This window comes from Chaetodon auriga, chromosome 21, assembly GCF_051107435.1.
Source record: "Chaetodon auriga isolate fChaAug3 chromosome 21, fChaAug3.hap1, whole genome shotgun sequence".
NCBI lineage: Eukaryota > Metazoa > Chordata > Actinopteri > Chaetodontiformes > Chaetodontidae > Chaetodon > Chaetodon auriga.
The window spans coordinates 11894637-11914138 of NC_135094.1; the positions used below are offsets into that span (position 1 = coordinate 11894637).

The 19502-nt window shown below is 42.7% G+C and overlaps 2 protein-coding genes across 6 annotated transcripts in view; one reads left to right on the top strand and one right to left on the bottom strand.

Moving 5' to 3' along the window:
- The first annotated feature begins 1225 nt into the window (after positions 1-1225).
- spag6 (sperm associated antigen 6) lies at positions 1226-6749 on the top strand. The gene is made up of 11 exons (XM_076761647.1): positions 1226-1318; positions 1412-1507; positions 1589-1755; positions 3033-3216; positions 3377-3582; positions 4688-4861; positions 4939-5091; positions 5239-5430; positions 5729-5845; positions 5953-6098; positions 6469-6749. Exons 1-11 carry the CDS (start codon positions 1294-1296, stop codon positions 6530-6532), a joined length of 1524 nt encoding a protein of 507 aa, XP_076617762.1. The 5' UTR covers positions 1226-1293; the 3' UTR covers positions 6533-6749.
- A 3832-nt stretch (positions 6750-10581) lies between these two features.
- pip4k2aa (phosphatidylinositol-5-phosphate 4-kinase, type II, alpha a) overlaps positions 10582-19502 on the bottom strand; it is a 28686-nt gene continuing 19765 nt past the window's right edge. Inside the window, exons 7-11 of one of the 5 annotated variants that reach the window (XM_076761656.1) lie at positions 17723-17839; positions 14313-14426; positions 13878-14118; positions 13545-13648; positions 10582-13453 (exon numbers count right to left, since the gene is read on the bottom strand). In XM_076761656.1, coding sequence (XP_076617771.1) covers positions 13373-13453; positions 13545-13648; positions 13878-14118; positions 14313-14426; positions 17723-17839 — 657 coding nt within the window. In that variant the 3' untranslated portion in view covers positions 10582-13372. The remainder of the gene's footprint in view (positions 13454-13544; positions 13649-13877; positions 14119-14312; positions 14427-17722; positions 17840-19502) is intronic. The other 4 variants (XM_076761659.1, XM_076761657.1, XM_076761658.1 and 1 more) reach the window with 4 other exon arrangements.

Sequence of the window (19502 nt, forward strand, 5' to 3'; positions counted from 1 at the left end):
CACGCTGGATTCACATTTAAGGAAAAAACAAGCAAACAACAACAACAGCCCCACGAAACAATAACAAAACCTGAGTCTGATGACAGGGTTTATGACGCTGGTGGACTAATATCTCTTTGTATAAAACAATATTTAAATAGCCGTTACGGAGGAGGACGCTGTGGAGTCACACCTGGTAGAACATGTACCTGCGACCTGGACAAAAATAAATCTGCTGCACCTGAATCGGCACATCTCAGATAAACCTCACTGTCACCCAGCCATTCACCACCAAAAGCCCCCAAACCTAGAGGATGACATTATGTCTTAACTGACCCATTTTTATACCTACTTTTTTTTTTTTTTTTTTTTAAATGCCACTTGCACTTATTTTTTATCATTGCTTTTAATTTTCTTGAATAAGTTTTTTGGTCTTTGTTTGCTGTGACAGCGCAAATACCAGAGAGAGAGGGAGAGAGAGAGAGAGAGAGAGAGAGAGAGAGAGAGAGGTTAATGTTTGGACAGATCATATTTTATTATACTGATAGGCTTACTCATACTAAGAAAAATAATAACAGTGATAATAAAAAACAACAGCATCAATACTACTGCTCCTACTATTACTACGACTACTACAAGTACTACTAATATTACTATTACCATTACCACTACCAATGATAATAATAATGATAATAGTAATCATAATGATAATAAAGTTTAATTGGGCCATATCGTTTCTTTTAAACGGACTTTACAAAGTGCTTTGCGAAAATAAGCGGAGCTCCTCCCGGCAGGTCATTTGAGGACACACTCCTGAGCAGGAGGGCAAAAGTTAAAAAGAAGAGGGGGGGGAACCTTCTTTCATCGTGAAATGTTGAGCGCCACACCGCGCAGCCTAAAACCAGCTCACACCCAGCGGTCACCGTGTGCGCCAATGGCCGCTTGGATTTCGCGGCTCTGTTGTCTCTCGAGCCGAGGTGCAGTCAAAGTGCGCGACATGTCCGCAGTTGTCTTTTAGCGGGAGCTGATAGACAGCAGAGATGAGGGGGCAGCGCGGAGCGCTCACACGCTGCATGTTTCCGGGGACGCACGAAGGCTTCGCCGGCTGCCGGCGGATTCAGAGAGTGACTCATCTTTGCAGCAGACGATCTTCGGCAGGAGCAGCGCCACATTCCGCTTCCCGTCTGTTGCCACGGCAACGCTTAACAACAACACTACCCAGAACCCGGACCTGGAGACGGCCAGGAGAAACCGTTGAAACTGTGATAAACCCTGCGTGTTTTCTGTGTGGAAATAAATCCTGAAGAAAAGGCAATGAGTCAGCGGCAGATCATTCAAGGTGAGACTCATGAGCTGCTTTTATCCATGCAGGAAAGATTCAGCAAAGAGTCTGACTGTCTGTCTGTCTGTCTGTCTGGTTTGTGCTTTGCAGTTTTTGAGCAGTATCAGAAATCAAGGATGCAGTTCGTGCAAACTGTTGCTGATCTGGCATCCCGACCACAAAACATAGAAATCCTCCTAAACGCTGGTAAGAAACAGGATTATTATAAGACAATGTTAGCTTTCACTGCTATTCCCAGTGTGTGGACCCCTCCTGTCCTCTCTGCAGGTGTGATGTCCATGCTGCGTCCCCTGATACTGGACGTGGTCCCCAGCATCCAGCAGACGGCAGCTCTGGCTCTGGGCCGCCTGGCAGACCACAGCGATGACCTGGCTGAGGCCGTGGTGAAGGAAGACATCCTGCCCCAGCTGGTCCAATCTCTGGCCTCGCAGAATGTCAGTATCTCATCCTTTGGCCATAGGAGTGCACACTAAAGTACCCTTTAGGGGCTGGTGTGTGTGTGTGAGAGAGGAAAGAGATAGAAAGAGACCCTGCAGGCCCTCCGGGTCAGCCCCCTGAATGTCAGAGTGTGTTTTGGGCTAACTTGGCAGTTCGCCTGGGAGCTACTTCAAAACCTAAGAGCCCTTTACCATGAGAGCAACCAGGCCTTTGTTTTCCCTCTCTCAGCCCACTCAGAGGCTCAGAGAGGAGGCAGACGTGGTTTAGTTCTTGTCATTAATGGAACATCGCAGTCTTACGTAATAAACTTAAAATTGACAGTTTATATTTTCGAACCTTTTATGTCAGATATGGTGAGAATTCAGTGTTTGTTGCTCAAAGAGTGAAAAATCTCCATTGAGACCTGCAGGAAAACATGACAACGTCTGAGGTGGCTTTGCGACTTTATACGGTGTGCTGACTCACTACTCAAGTGGTCTGTTTGGGAGAGACCCTGTTTTGAACCGCTGAAAAACATTGTTTTGTCCGCTTGGTTCCTCATGTGATCTGAACTGCGTAGAAACATGATTTTGAGAATTAAAATTTCAAAGGAATAGTGGTAACATATTATATTAAGGTACACATATTCACCATGAACAGGTTGCTTATTAGCATGCACAGTAGCATGTAGGCTCTTTATTAGTTATTGCAAAGCACTTATTAATGCCTTATTCTGGGGGTTCAGGTTGGGTTATTAAGATTGTAATTTATGGACAACAACTTCCTTCCTTACTATCAATAAGCAGTAATTAGGAGGTGACTGAGGGAAAACTTAGTTAATGGAATATGGCCATACAGATCAACAAATTAATAAGTGCTCTATAATGATTAATGAAGAGCGAGTATACTACCAATATGCATGCTCATAAGAAACTAGTTAATGGTGAATATATGTATCTTAATATTAAGTGCATATTCTATTTATAGAGTTTGAGAAAATGTAGAGAAAATGTAATACATATATATGCAATTATTTTTATTTTTACACATACAGCATTAAGTAATGTGGATGCCTAAATAATGACAAATCAAAGCCAACAAAGCATGAGGGTTAAAGAGAACAGAGAAAACTCTGGCATAAATTAGCTCAAAATAAAGTATATATTTACAGTTGTCTATATACTGGAAGAAAAAAATAACCTCATTACAGGCTTTGCATTGAGGTTTCCCATCAAACTACAGGACAATATAACCATGAGAGCTGATGTGTGTACCTGTGTGTGTTTGCATGCAGAGGTTCTATAAGAAAGCAGCAGCGTTCGTGCTTCGTGCCGTTGCCAAACACTCCACTGAGCTGGCCCAGGCTGTGGTGGCCTGTGGGGGAGTTGACGCCCTGGTCCTCTGCCTCGAGGAGTTTGACCCCGGGGTGAAGGAGGCCGCCGCCTGGGCTCTAGGCTACATCGCACGACACAACGCATGTAAGGAAGTCACACTGACACGCTTAGATTTCTCACCTTCCTCTTAGGCCATGGGACGATTTTTCAAATATCAGTCTTTGCCTCAGAACTCTCTCCTTCATACACCCGTATATTTGCACACACACGTGCTTTACCTGTGTTTGTTTCCATCACTGTGCAGTGTTGTCTCAGGCAGTGGTGGATGCAGGTGCTGTTCCCCTGCTGGTGTTGTGTCTCCTGGAGCCTGAGATGGCCCTCAAACGCATTGCGGCTTCCACCCTCAGCGACATCTCCAAACACACACCGGAGCTGGCCCACACTGTGGTGGATAATGGCGCCATCGCACACCTGGCACAGATGATCCTCAACCCGGACGCCAAACTCAAGGTAAGACAGCCTCGCTTGAAACAGCTGCTGGTGTCACTCAGCCATGTATGATGGCACGAATGAAAGAAACACATTTCTGTATAACACTCCATTCAAATCGTTTCATGGAATTACAGTAACTGATCATTTTTATTAGTTTTGATTTTTCTTCTTTGTACATGTTCACAAGCTTTATGGCAATGCTTGTAAAATAAGGTAAAAATCATCAGTACTTGACATGCATGATAAATATTCATGTTAGCTCTAATGTTTGACTATTGAAGCTTAAGACAGAAATGCTTTTCTGTCATGCTTTCACTTGTACATCATTAGGTTACTGTGATGTTGTTGCATAATATTACTGAATGATTATTAAAGGACCCTTTGGAGCAGATTTGTGAAAATATATCTATTTTAAAAAATGTATTTGTGTATTTTTACTTAATGGTTTCTAGTGTTCCATGTATTTGTTCTCTTTCTCCTTCATTCGCCTTTTTAACAAACCTCTTGCAGTGTCTGAATTCCATGTGGTACATTGTGAATTAATTAAAGTGATATGAAAATTTTTCTCCATCATTTTATTGAAAATTCACAGTAAAAAGCATTTTATGTCATGAATGAGACACGTTCTTCGTTTCTATTTTGTATTTTCTTACATTGAGTAGGCTCCAAATTACCATTTTAGTAACTCAATATTTCTGAGCAAACATTATAGATTACCAGAGTTATAAAAACTTGCAAAATATGGTGGAGTAGAGAAGAAAATTTGTGTTGACATTTTACAGATCCTGCAAGCAACACAATCATGCATAACTCCTGTTTGCATCAGATTTTTAAAAACCTAAATAAATAATAAAAAAAAGTGACGTTTGATCAAAAAGTGGCACCTTTCCTTGAAAACAAATTATTTGAAAATAAAAGACTTTTTTTTGACAAATCATCTAAATATCAATTGACTAGAAAGAATTACACGTGACATTATAAAGAAAAGTGTGATTTGAGCGCTAGCTAAAGGGACAAAAGTGAAGTGAAGAAGTGACATTTTAACATAGAAATGTTCAACATGAAGCTGTAACTAAATTTCCAAAAATGGAGCTCCGTCCGACATGTCTTTGTCTCCATGCAGAGGCAGGTGTTCTCCGCCCTCAGCCAGATCAGTAAGCACTCGGTCAGCTTGGCAGAGATGGTGATAGAGGCTGAGATCTTCCCTGCAGCGGTGGCCTGCCTCAGAGATCCAGACGAGTACGTCAGGAAGAACATCACCACCCTGATGAGGGAGGTGGTGAAGCACACGCCTGAGGTACTGCACACACGCTTGTAAGCACAAATATGCATGGCTGGACACAAAGTAACGCGTCTGGGTGTGTGCGTTTCCAGCTGTCCCAGGTGATTGTGAATTGTGGCGGCATGGCAGCGGTGATTGACCATCTGGGCAACTGCCGTGGAAACCTGCGGCTGCCGGGGATCATGATGCTGGGATATGTGGCAGCTCACAGTGAGAACCTCGCCATGGCTGTCATTCTCTCCAAGGTGTGCGTGTGTGGTGGTTAATCTCTTGTCTGATTCCTCTGAACGCGCCAAACCCACCACTAAAACCAGGGACGTCCCCTCAGGTTGGTATGTAGGTCACATTAAGTGAACCGGTCCCCTTGTGCTGTGTGTCCTCCTGTCCTGCAGGGGGTGCCCCAGCTGGCCCTGTGTCTGTCCGAGGAGCCTGAACATCACATCAAGGCAGCCACGGCCTGGTCCATCGGCCAGATAGGCCATCACACCCCTGAGCACGCCAAGGCAGTGGCCACAGCCAACCTGCTGCCCAAACTGCTGGAAGTCTACATGGACGCCAGCAGCTCAGAGGACCTGCAGGCTAAAGTAAGAGCTGCTGCTCTGCAAGTCAAGACATTCAGCCTGAGAAAGAAAGCAGAGCTAAAATACTGTTTGCTCATGATTTACTTTTATCTGGTTGTACTAACAGTGAAGAACAAATTGCTGTTATCAGTAATGGAACTTTGGTGCACAGAGAGCAGTAGAAGACAAAGCAAACTCTTTTTAAGCCGTACATGTAGAGATTTTGATTTTATTGAGCTGGCATCAAAGCTCACTTGGGAAAAAGCTGAAAAGTTTAAATGTTTGCACATACAGTACCTTTTATTCCTCTTGTTCTTTTCAGAGTAAGAAGGCTCTGAAGAGCATCCTGCAGAAGTGCACCTACCTGCCGGGTCTGGAGCCCCTCCTCTACGATGTCCCCAGCAACATCCTCAAACATGTACTCTGCCAATTCAGCAAGGTGAGCGAGTCTATGACCAGTATCACAACCTGAATCCACGTTGGTTAGAGAGACAGAATGAATGTTTTTCAGATCTTAGATTTTACATCTGTCCCCTTCCTCCAAAGGTGCTGCCCCATGACAGTAAGGCTCGTCGTCTGTTCGTGACCAGCGGGGGGCTGAAGAAAGTCCAGGAGATCCAAGCGGAGCCTGGCTCCCTTCTGCAAGAGCACATCAACGCTATCAACAGCTGTTTCCCTGAAGAGATCGTCAGGTGTGTTTTCTTTCCCCACTACACACACACACACATGCATAAATGTAAACAGTAATCTAGGGTTGACTGATCAGATCACATGACCGTATAGACAGTAGTAATTTAAGAGCTGTGTGATGACTCACTCCTGTTTTTGGCTCTATTTTCTTTCTCCACCCGTCTTTCCTGTCAGTGTCAGCTAAAACAATGCTTTAACAGTCAAATGAGCCGGAATAAATTCAAATGATATGAACAAGAAAATTCACCATAATTACAATAAGTGTTTCGTGAGAATAAACTCAGCAAATATTAAGAAACAGGTTAAACTGGTTTTCTAAATAGGCGCTTTCAATTCAGCGCTGTGCTACTTCTAAAAACTGTGTTGTTGCAGGTACTACTCCCCGGGCTACTCAGAGGTCTTGCTGGATAGGTTGGAGAACTACCAGCCGGCCTGACGTCAGCTCACACATCCTGTTCACACGTTCACATGAAAACGTTCCATTCATGTCTTCACAGTAAATTTAATCTGTTTGATCAAACCACAGATCTCCGTATTTTATATTTCATTATAATGTATTGTGTATTAGGACAGATATATAGACATTATATGCCGATATTGTCACTATATGTAGTGTAAGAGACCCTAAAGATATAATAAAAAAGACCCCTTTCAATAACATCCCATTTTTCTGAGGTGAGGAACAACTTCTGCTCTCTTTGACCACACATTCACAACCAGTGTGTCCTGTCATGGAAACTTTTCTCTTCTGCCAATCATAGAGAGGTCAAAGGTCAGGTTGAGCAGCACTGGAGTTATGCTGCTCAAAGACACCTGGGCAGGCTGGGCTGGATGCTTGCTGGCACTTGGATTTGAACCGGAGTCCGCTTGTTCAAGAGCAGCTTCCCTCACAGACATGCAGCTCATGCACATTTTCATCACATACACACACAAGATGCGGTGTGTTATCTGTCTTAATGAATCTTTCCACGTCTCTGCTGTGGTTTGCAGGGCTCAGACTGCCCCCTGGCGGCCGTGGCTCCTCGCTGCAGCTCAGTTGTGTGTGTCCGCGTATGTTTGTGTGTGTGTGCAGCAGCTGCAGCGCACATGGCGAGCCGCTCTTTGTTTATTGTCTGCTGGGTTGTCTCTGCTTGTTCTCCACATTGTACTGACGGTGCAAATGAGCCTCCGCCTCTCACCGCAGCGGAGATTTGAACATGTTCCGGCTGCAGCTGCCACCACCATCGCCCCCTCCTCCCCTTTCCAAAATCTGACTTTATATCCACACAGTGCGACGCAAAGCAGCCTCTGATTTCCTCTGTTCACTATCCAGCACAAATGAATAAACACAGACTTCAGCTGGACATAAATAAATAGCCTACAACTGCCGCCTTCATTCAGGCATATAATAAAAATCAGTAAATTTCGTATTTGGCGTATGAACAAAGCAAAGCAGGATCGAAAACACGACCTGTGCATTTTTCCTTACCTTTGCATTGAACTAATTGTGCAATAGCGGCTGTTGCAAAACAAAAGCGCCTCTTGTGCGAAGGCGGATCTTCTCCTGTCAGAGCTCTTCTTTATTCTCATTTGTTGAAGTAACGCAAATGTGTCTTCGAAATGTAAATATTAAGAAATTCTAGCGTTTACTATATACACTTAAAAATATCACGTGTTGGTGCGTGCATGGCAACAAAGCAAAGGAAAGCGAGTTATTCTTCACGTGGAGGTTGAGCCTGGTCCTCCGACACATGAGGTGCGGGGCATTTGGAGCAGTTGATAATCATTAGGATCAAAAATGTAAAGCATTAAAGCATATTATAAAGATAAAAAGGAACTGAAAAGCCGGGCTGTATTTTGTGGTTTAAAAAAAAAAGAGAAAAAAAAAAGGCTTGAAACAATGGGAGCTCATACTTCAACCTAATTTGAATTTGAGTGAGAAAAATTCAAAACTAATGAAGCACGAAGACACGTCTTCAGCACAGGGTTTTTTGCGATTCACACACACAAAAAAAATACAAATTAAATAAACATTTCTCGGTACAAATGCTGTTTATGAGTCAACATGTAAGTGCTTCCATGCACCCTTGCAGCTTTTTTAATTGTGACATTTGATGTTTTGCGTGTGGCAGAGACGCAGACTGTCAGCTCGGCTTGGTGTTCAGCCTATTTTGTTCCTCCATGAACGGCTTGTTCTTCATATATATTAATATCAGACGAGTGTTTGAGTAATCCTCTTACAAAAACGGCTTTTTACTGCAGCTCTCAGTGTGTCCACGTCTACAATCAGACTCCACTAAATTATGCATGGGACTGTGTTAAAGCGTTACAGCCTGATTTGTTTATTCAGGCTAAATTTTTCAAAGTGTAACGACCGAAGCCTTTGCGACATTATGCTCATTCACACCCAAACAGAAGTGGGAGGAAATATTTCCAGAGCGCGGCTCCCTCCGGAAATAAATACTACAGCTAATAAAACACATCTTGTTGGCGATTTTTGTTTATCATTATGCTGATCAAACAAACAAACAAACACAACAAAAATAGGCTAAAAAAAAAAAAAAAAAGAAGAATACAGTAAAATAAATATCTTTCCTAAACCTTTACAGTTTTTAGTTTTACAGTTTTTTTCTCTCCAAATTGAATGAATTATTATGAAATGTTGGTTGAGATGTATTTCATTCATAAACTATTTAACAGGGGACATAATCACAAATAATAGTACAAAGAAAACATCTAGTTTTTGTGGCAAAAATGGCAAATGTTGAAGAATCAAAGCTTTTTTTCCCCCCTCTTCCTCCCTCAGCAAAGACGCATTAACTTAAGTGAGAAATATATAATTTTAAAAACAGGCCATCAGTGTAAACCAACATTTAACAGTGAATGAATAAATGCAGGGCAGGACCCTGCAAAGAAGAGAGAAAAGCAGACTTTGAGTCAAGCAGAACAAGTGCTTTAATTGGTTTGAGTGAACGCTTATGGAATGGAGTGTATTATTATCACCATCATCATCATTAAATGTGAAGAACAATAAACATACATCAACATTTTGGCCTCTCTGCCACTGAAAGGGAACTCTCGCCAACCATTGTCAGACAGCAATAAACACACACTCACACATACACACAGAGTAATGCTTTAACCAATGCTTAAGTCTTAAATGTACTCGGGACCGTTGTGAGACCAAAGCTTAACTGCAGGAGGGGATGTTTCCTGGCCTGCTGTGTGTAGACATCCGCATGCAAACACTTTCAAACTCTTTTTTTCCTGCACAAAGATTTGATTTGGAATTTTACAGCCAAAGGACTTTCTTTTTTTTTTTTTTTTTTCCAGCTCTGCTGATCTTGCCCGGCTTCCTGTCGCTTGCATCTGTCAAATCAAATTTTCCCTCAACGCTTGATAAAGCACAAGAACACAGCGTCCGTTTCCCAGAACTTTGGGCATGTTCACATATCAGAGATCGCCTCGCTCCATCTCCCAGTACATGTTAAAAAAAAGACAAATTCAGCTCAGACAAACAGACACATTATACGATACGCAATGTTCTTCAAGCTCGTGTGGGGTAGTTCTGACTGCTGAAGGATGCTTTTGGCAAGTTAGCAGTGGCAGCAGGTTGACTGGTGGGTGGGGTTAACGGGCGAAGGAGCTCATTCGTGAGAGAAGTCACAAAAGCGAGGACTGGTTGTATCGTACAGCAGCAGGGCGCGTGTGTTATAATCGTCTTTAATTTGCATCTGTTGGGGTCCGTCATCGCCTTCCTCACAAGGGACCCAGAGTTAATATTCCCAAAACAAAACAGAAGAAAACTCACTCTCCCAGCACGCACTGCTCGGTTTTCTACTCGCTCATGCCTGACTATGGGGAGCCTCCAGGGCCAAACAGAGCAAAGCAGACTAGAAGACGATTGTGTTCCCTCATTCCCTGTTTTATGACACAACCTATGTACAGTATAAGCTACGTGACAATAGAAACAAAACAGCCCATTAATAGTGAAAGAACACAGAAATATCAACTATCCATTGACTCAGGATGAACTATCAGCTGATAACCTCCCTGATAACACGCAGGTGATCTGGATGACACAAAATACGGAGGGAAGGAGGTAAGAGAACGTAAACCTGGTTCAGAAAGGAACAGGAGTTGAAAGTAAATGAAATTTTGGACAAACACACACAAAAAAGGGGGTAAATGTGATGAAGATGCTGACAGACTCCTGAGGTGGGGTGGGGGTCGGGGTGGGGAAGCCGTCACTTAGCGAGGACGAGCACGACGAAACACAATCACGACACGCGCACGTTCCACAATGCACTTCCACACACCACACGCACGCACGTTCTTTATAAAGGCAGGACCAGCGTGAAACGAACAAGGGATTAATATCAGCAGACGCCGCCTCACTCCGAGGAGGAGAGAGGCGCCTGCGCACACTGAATAATCAGAGCGATGGATCTGAATGTACAGAACAGAAACCGATCCACCATATTCAAATTTAAGACAGCTATTCACTTTGTTTTGCTTTTTTTTTTGCTTTTTTTTTTTTTTTTGCTGGCTAAAACACAATCATTAGCATGGTTTTGTTTAACAGACTCAAGAACATGAACAAGTCTAAACACAGAGGTGTGTGTGTGGGGGGGGGGGGTGGTTGAGCAGGATGACGGAAATAAAGTTGGAAATAATGCATGTCAAAGTAAACAGCCTATTATTAAAATAACCTTTTACATTTGTTTTAAAAAAAGATTACAAAATATAAAATTAAATAATTTTGGAGTATAAAGGCACACATCTTGCACAGTGTATACAATGAAAAACAGTTATTTTAAAGCATGGTAGGGACTATTTTACGCTGAACAGCTCACATATCTGGTTAAAGTCTAGGGACACAACAAGAACCTGAACAGCCAACAACACAGACTAGAGAAGGAAAAGGAAACTTAGTCCTGTGACATGCAAATTTTTTACTTTTTTTCTTTTTTAAGTACATCTATAGTAAGCATTGTATAAATTCAAGCAGTATCATTCTTCATTTACCACAGCATCATCATTCATTCCTAAGGGTGGCTCCATTTTTTTCATTTTTATTTTTTTAAATACGACTATATTTCATGACTAAAATCCAATGTAAAAATATAAATGTGAATATAATCTATGATATCTAAAACATATTGTGATGGAAGCTTTTTGCATGGGTTAGAATAATCAAGCACGACGACTTCACGTGTTTAAGTTGGTTATCCAGAAGTGATACGCAACGTCACACTCACAACAGCTTTTCTCACTTACACACAAGTATATTGCATTTCCCTTGTTAAGACCATATCGACTAATTGGGATCGTATTCGTAACATTTGGTTCCTTTCCTCCTGTGCAAAATATACAAAAAAAAAAAAAAAAAAACGACAAAAAAAAAAGTCAAACAGAAACAAAAAGAAATTACCACATCAATTCATAAAACCGCCAAATTCAAACACAGATAAACCACCTTTAAAAAACGTCAACAATAACAACACGAACGACGATGAGTAACAGACTCACAGCTGAGGTTAGAGGTGAGAACGAAGCCGTTGGTGTTAATGACTTAACAACATGTAACTTTACATCTGCAGCTACTCCTCCCAACCTCCCTCCTCCCCTTTCTTCCCCCCCCCCCCCCCCCCCCGACTCGACTTTTGAACACTGACACACACATCGTTCGCCATCATTGGGTGTGTGCTGGTACGATGCTGGAGGTAAACAGTCTGCTGTCTGCCCTGAACGCACAGGCGCAGTCATACTGTCGCCTGGTCCCAAAACCCGCCACCACAACACCACCACCGCAGAGCACTTCTAAAAAGGATTGGAAAGGTTGGTTTACGAAAGCCCTGTAAACAGATCTCATCCACTTTCCCCGTCTTATATTGCAGTAAATTCTTCCCAACCAACCCCTTCAGTCAGAAGTGCCCATGGGTGAGGAGGCAGGGTTTGAGCTCAGGCCTCTAAAGACTCAATTCTAAGAAAGCAGAGTTCATTTTCCTCTTTGTTGCAGCGCATGTAACAGAACAAGAGCTCCTAACCTCTACGAACAAACAAAAGTGCAACATTTTTTGATTTTACTCATAAGGTGCTGATGGTAACAGAAAGTTAAGGGCTGCTGATGTTTCACTGTGACACCCTTTGTACAAAGATGTGCCTCACTACAGCCACAAGAGACTTCTGGGTCATTCCCCGTCACGGGAACAGAAACCAGGCCCACGTAACAATGCCCAACGTATTGCAAGTAAATGACACCGTACGCTCGAATCCCTCTTCTTCTCATTTTAAAGGTACACATCCTCCTCTTAATCATTCTTAATCGCTGTGCATCACAACAAAGCAAAAGGGACGAAGCACTGACAACCACTGAGGCAATTAGCGCTGGAAACAAGCATTAAGAATTTACTGCAACAACCGAACTCATCTCAGCTGATGAGAAGTGTTTGTTTGAGCGTGTGGCGGGAGGATAACCCGGAAACTGTACACGAAGGAGCGGGAAGCGGGAGGGGAGGCGTCTAAAGGGTGAGCGATGGAGGAACTCAAATAGGAAGATTTGTTTGGCTGAGTACTTGTATAGCATTTGGGTGGGGGTCTGGCTGTTGGCCTATTGGAAGACTGCTTCCTACTTCCAGAAATGAAGCAATTGCATTAGGCGAGGCTCGACATGAACTTCGTCGTCATGTCTCGCTTAAGCCTTCTCTCTGCAAGAGAGACCTCACTCTGTGCCGCAATCTGACCTCTGCACTCCCCCTGGCCTCACACTTTACACATCATACCCTCCCCCCGCCACCTCCCCTGAAACATCACGCGGGGAAGACAAATGTTAAAATAAAATTAAAAAAAAAAAAAGAAATGCAGGGTTCTGGATGTTGTATAGAGGCAATAAAAAAAGCCATGTTCCCATATGAACAACCACACAGACAAAAAGAAATTAGATTAAAAAAAAAAAAAAAAAACGTAATGACTTGGACACTTGCTTTCAACACCCTTATCATCCAAAGTAACACATGAACAAAATTCAACAGAGGAGAGGTTAAATGTAAACGAATGATGTTTTTTTTTTTTGTTTTTTTTTTTAGCTGCAGAGCGTGGCACCCCAGTGAAAGAGAGAGAAACAAACAGGGAGGGATGAGGAGAACGCATGAGGCAGAGTGATACAAAGCCATCACAGCACCTTATTAATTCAGCCTCTCGATGGTCTTTCTCTCCGTCACTTCTCTTCCCCGCCCTACTCCCCGCTTGCCCTCCCTTTCCCATGTGCCTCTGTGCCCCCTGTCGCTCCTGGAGGCTACGACAGGATAGTGGTGATGAAATCGTAAAACCTCTTGGAGTACTGCTCTGGGTTCACGGTGGAGATCTCCGCTCCGGCCTGCAGAGGGACACACAGACGACCGTCATTCACCACAGGCATCATTTTCTGAGCAGAACCGTTTAAACAGCTCACGCACGCAGCTACATACCCCGTGTTTGACAGTCTTGGCGGCGTGGGCAGCTTTCTTCTTGGCATCGTAATGCTGAAGGATGTCTATGACAGCCATGAAGTACACCTCCTTCCTGGGAGCAGCTGTGGTTTAAAACAAATGCACCCTGAATGAGAATCTATATATCTGCAGTAACCTCAGGCAAAACCAGGTACTGTTTATATGACAAACAAAATCTGTGACATATATCTGACAGCAGCAGGGAACTAAAATACCCAGTAGGGGGAGCTCTCAGCACTGTATTTATTATTTAGCTGTCAAATACATCCCTCAGATTACAAGCCTGAAAAACACACACATTTTGCGACTCACTTTCATTGCTTTTAATGGCGTAGACGTCAATAGTGGGATCAAACTCCCCTGGTGACAGAGGCTTGGTGCTGTCCAGGGTGTTGCTGGGACTGTCGGGGGGCGTCCCGATGCCCCCTCCGTCGCTCTCGCCCTCCTCCTCGGCCTCATTGTCTTCGCTCTCCACATCCTCCTGCTCGGCTCGCTCCACATCGTGGATCCCTACCAGCAGACTGTAGTCCATGAGCTTCAGCTGGGCCAGAAACTGAGGACGATGGAAGACGGTGGGATGGCAGAGGAAATAAAAAGCAGTGAGGAGGGGAGCATTGTGTGTTTAAGGAGGAGGGAGATGGGAAAGAGTAGAAATGTATTAATACAGATAGAAAAGGTAACACACAGAGGGATTTATTTTGTAATTCACAGCAACATTTTCAGTCATATCTGATTGTTAACACATACCTCCACATCTTTCCTGAGTTTCTCCAGGAACATTTTCTTGTTCTCCTCATCGATGTAGATCTTCTGCCCATCATTGATGAAGTCATTGTCCTTGTAGGTGGGCAGCTCCTTGGCCTGCCCATTAGTATTGGAGATTAGCGACCAAATAAACAACAGTCAAAAGCACAACACTAGACTGTTCACGCCTGAGAGGCATGGTACTGCAGGCGGCAGACCTGGGCAAAAACGGGACAGAATTCTGGTACTCATATCACAAGTCAATTTTTGTTCTAGAGGATAGTCCAGAAATATCAAGTCCATCCAATCACACAAAGTTTGAATCCTTGAATATATTTGAATTTTGTTTGAGATATTTTACATGAAAGGTGAAAAACTGACTAGAAAGAAAATATTAAATGTGAGATTAAAAGTATCAGAGTAAAAGCAGTAACACCAGCATCAGTGTTCATTGTCCTCTTTCCCCAGAATTCTTAGAAAACATTAACAATTTAATACACTGTACATGTCATTACACAGGACTAAAAGATAGCATGTAGCTGTCTTGTTCAAATATAAGAATTAAGGGGTATTTCAAAATGCATAATAAAGATTAAGTCTAGTCTTGGAAAGTAGTCAAGTGTTTAAACGGATCTGCCTGACAAGACAGTCCGGCATGTTGAAATACCCCTTTCACATAAATGAGGCTCTGAGCCTGTGGTTTGTTAGATAAGCCTGTCTGATTCAGCCAAATACAACATATATCTCTGGTAAAATGAGTTGGCTAAGAGAGTACAGGCGGTCCGTCCAAACCGAGGCTGACCTCTTTTCAAGCTAAGTGATTTGACTGTAAAACAGTACATGCAGCATGCTCACAGCAGGGCACAGATCCATCTGATGCACCAAGTCGCATATTTTCCATATTGCTTGCAGCGAAATGTATTTAATTCTGAGTACCATGAAACACAGAGCGCTTTTTGCGGTACAGTAAACAGACAGCTTTTTGGACAGCTTTTTCAATGCATCTGGTAGATCCATACACTTTGTGTCACGGGGGGAAAAAAAAGACGTCCAGTTCAAAGCCATGAAACCCTCTTGTCGGCACTGGGCCGGTCTCCGAAAAGCATCCCTCCCTGAGACAAATCATTCAAACATTGTTCATCTAAGATGCTTCTCGGAAACCAAACTGTTGTTTGCAGCTAATGTAAACTTTTTTTTTTAATAACTCTGTAAAGCCAGCGCACTGTATCTTTGTGACGGATTCCCACTACTCAGCCTACAAGCAGAATGAAGGGGTTTCCTATTTAAGTGTCTTTCTACTGGGATTAATTTCCTTCTTAACCCGACTGCTGCAGATCTGTCAGCAGCCTGTAGGGGGAGGAGGTGTTATGTGAGGAGGAACGGGGGCCTAGTTCTGAGTCACTGAGGAAAAAGAGAGCAGGAAATGTGGTAACAGGGCAGCAGCAGCCTATTAGCTACTACAGTGTTTCTATGGCAGCAGGAGAAGAGCAGCAACACAACAGCACTTTGTAGCACTAGAATGAGCTTGGACAGCACACACATACATACACATACAGATTAGACCTGAACACAAATGAGGACAGGAATACATATCACAAAATAGGACATTTGAGCACACATATATACAGACATAGACCTCCAATTTGCAATAAATATGGGATGTGCAACTTGTTAGACTGGATAGAAATGTGACATAAAAAGTTAATGAGGACGCAGCAGAAGGCTGACTGCAAGAGATAACCTGAAAGTACTTTGCAGGCCTGTCACCTAACCCACACCTCAACTCTTACAGTCATCCATCTTTCTACGCTTTCACTTTCAACTGTCATTTATTTCCACGCCATCTATTCTCAGTCTTTCTAACCGCTTCATTACATCTTATGCCTTCTCCCAGTCATGCACAGGATTCTATCAGTTGGCCTGTTATTCATTTTATCTATTACACAGACTGCATCCAAATGTGTCCGACTCCTCAGTGGTTCACTACCTTGAAGTAGTAAGTGGAAAAACAGAAAGATATATTAGAGGCAGGAAGAGAGGGTGGGTTGTCGATGAGCCTTGTAAGGCTCTGTGACAGGTGAATTTCTCCCCGTCTTTAAAAAATGAATCTCATTTCTTCTGCGTCTCCCGTCAGCTGGTTGGAAAATGGATCTTGGCATCCAACGATGTTGCCATCTTGTTGTCTCAGGAGGACAAAACTATGCCTTTCTGGAGGATGTGTAGTATGCAAATAACTTGGAGCACCCCAAAACCACTGTAATCACTTATATTCCTGCTGATGTCGTCAGGCGTAGATCAACATCCACCAGCAGGTTTCACATCAGCGACATGCAGTTTGTAAATTACACGCTATAACTTTAACAAATGCTCGCAGACTTTGTCTGAACTTTTTATCACCATTCATAAAACAGTCACTGTCTGCTGAAATGTTATTTATGTGGAACTGTTATGCAACGCCAAGATCAGTTACTGGCAGATCAGCAGGTTCATATCAAACACATGCAAGGCAACATGAATCAAGCACTTCATGTGTTTATTTATCAATGTTATATATGAACACAGTGTAAGCTGTGTATACCATTTATGCATAATTGGGTGTGTATGAGAACAACTTGCTCTTGAAAATGGTTGTTGGAGTATGTAAACTGGGCATAAACAATAAAAAAAGTGCTTCAGATAGTTTGCACCTGAATGGTTTTGTCAAATGTTCCTTTTCATGACCCAACTATTGCTGCCTCTATCCTAAAAGCAGCATATCTAAAACCATTATGGCTGTCATAAGCTGGACTATTTTTGGAAACAACAGGCAATGTCTCCCAAACTACACACAAACTGAGAACTGAGACATCACCAACAACACAACAAAACTGACTGCTCATAAAAAACTGCCAAATATATTTCATTTCATAAAACAAAGGCTGCAGTCTTCACTGATTCAAAGGACAAATCAAATCCAGTTCTACTGCAGAACTAGGTTAAAATACCAACAAAACAAGAAGTTCTCCCTCAGAAATGAATCATCTTTCTAGCAATGAGCGGCTTATCTACTTTCTCTTCCCATCTGTGGTTCCTGAATTTTTTTTTTTTTGGTTTTGGACCGTGCACTGTGTACTTCCGGTTCACGCCGCCACCTTAGCTTTTCCACTTCTTGCTCTCCAGTGTTTCAGATACATGGTGGCGTTGAGAGAATGGTGGGAACAAAAACAAACTAAAACTAAAACTGAACTGGCTGACAAGCTGAACAAGAGGTGACTGTAAATGGATGAAACGTGTGCAAAATATGGCCTTGAAATAACAGTGTGTCAGCTTGGAGAAGACGTGGAGACGAAAAAGCTCGGCCGTACAAAAAATTAGGAATAAAATAAGATTGGTATAATAGATCATGCCTGGTATATGAGCCCTGGTTCTCTTACATCTCTTACGTGTTTCATGGCGCAGTAAAAGCGCGTGGCAATCCGCAGTGTTTGCAGCCTTTGCTGAACGTTACCAGATTTGGGCCGCGGGGGCACATCCTCTGGTTGGGGCGGCTGCTAGAAAAGGGGGAGCGAGGGAGGGACGGTAGGGGTGGAGGAGAGGAGAGAAGAAAGGAGAGAGGAAGGGAGGAAGGAAGTTGGAAGTAAAGGCAAAATGTTTAAAATGTAACAGAACACAATCGTTTTTTTCAAATTGGTAGAGGATTGGAAAGGGCATCAGCGCGAAAGATCTGTACGAGCGGTCTAGATGTTTAGAATGCTTTGATGTGTTTACAATGGCTGGGTCAGGAAAGTGTTTATCAGTGTTCAACAGGTTCATCCACTGACTATGTAAGTAGGTTTTGCAGCACTAGTTTCATGCTACTGGTTTCAGTAATCAATAGGATTTTAGACTCCCTAAAAAATATTCCGAAATGTTAAAATACAAGTTATATTCTATGAATGCGTGTGTCTGGTTAGTCTGCACTGGCATTACGACTGTTTCCGGGCATAAACGCCTGGTAGAGAAAGGAAGCAGCCTGGCAGCACTACTGTAAGGAGGCTAGAAGCTGGAACTACGAAGAGCAAGGACACGACTGCAGACTAATTTGTATTCAATGAACCTGTATTTTGCCAAGCATCTCTTCAGGTGTGGTGCTATTTCTAAGGGCTTACAATTACTGCATAAGGGGCAACTAATAAATATCAAGGCTGTCCACACTCAGTCATACCGACACATTAAAGCCATGTGCTCCCATCGGAGACACCAGCCGGTGCTGCCGTGAGGAAAGTAAACAAAAACAACAGAAAAACTGTAAAAGATAGCTACTGAGCAGACACCTAGTGGAGACAAGTGGTATTCCAAATACCAACAGCCAGTAGCTATCTAATAACATTCGAACACATCCTCTATATTTTCCAGGTAACATAACAAATACTGCGATCACACATGTCACCTCCAGCCGTGTTTACCAAGTCGTGGGTCAGTGCCCTGAATGGGTCATGGACAGGTGTTTGTGTGGTTAACCACAAATAAAGTAAAGAAAAAATGATGTAACTAGTATGATTCGATGGCCTTAAGTAAGACCAAATTTATGTAGTTTGGGCTCTAGTTAAGATCATTTTATAGTTTAAAACAGAAAAGAAAAAAACAAAACGCGTAAACCCACTGATCATCTGCTTGGTGACATGCTCTACACAAAAAATGTCAGAAAGCCAATTTGACAGTCGAAACCCTGAGACAGCAACTACAAGAACCGCAAAATTTATTGTGTGAAAATAAAAATACATGTCAAATGTGGGTAGAACAGAACATGTCCACAATGTGCAACAGAATAGGGCTGGTGTTCATACACGTTGGAATGTGTTAGAAATAATATAACTTCAAAAAAGATGCAGAAAAAACATTATATACCATGCAGACGCATGCATGAAAGGGGGACAGTCATGCAGTCAGGAGAGAACCTTGCCGTGCTTGTTGTTTGTGTGTGTGTGTAAAGCAGTTTTTTTAAATACACACACACTGCACCTTCTGGACAAAACACATGATTTTCCTCTTTCATTTGGCATGATGCCCTCTGTTTCTCAATTTACTGGCCAACTGCAGTGTGTGTGTGTATTCACATACTGGACTCTAACTACAGAAGTATTATTTGGAAGAGACACACATACTCATAGTTGTTGAGCACTTGCAGTGGGTAAGTGCAGGCACACTTTCCGTGTGTCTGTACTGTATGTGTGT

What these genes read in the sequence shown, in the direction of transcription:
- spag6 (XM_076761647.1), top strand. Translation starts at nt 1,294, where the DNA reads ATGAGTCAGCGGCAGATCATTCAAG. An exon ending in TGGCTGTCATTCTCTCCAAG is followed by an intron (nt 5,092 to 5,238) that starts GTGTGCGTGTGT and finishes CCTGTCCTGCAG; the next exon opens with GGGGTGCCCCAGCTGGCCCT. An exon ending in CAGAGGACCTGCAGGCTAAA is followed by an intron (nt 5,431 to 5,728) that starts GTAAGAGCTGCT and finishes TGTTCTTTTCAG; the next exon opens with AGTAAGAAGGCTCTGAAGAG.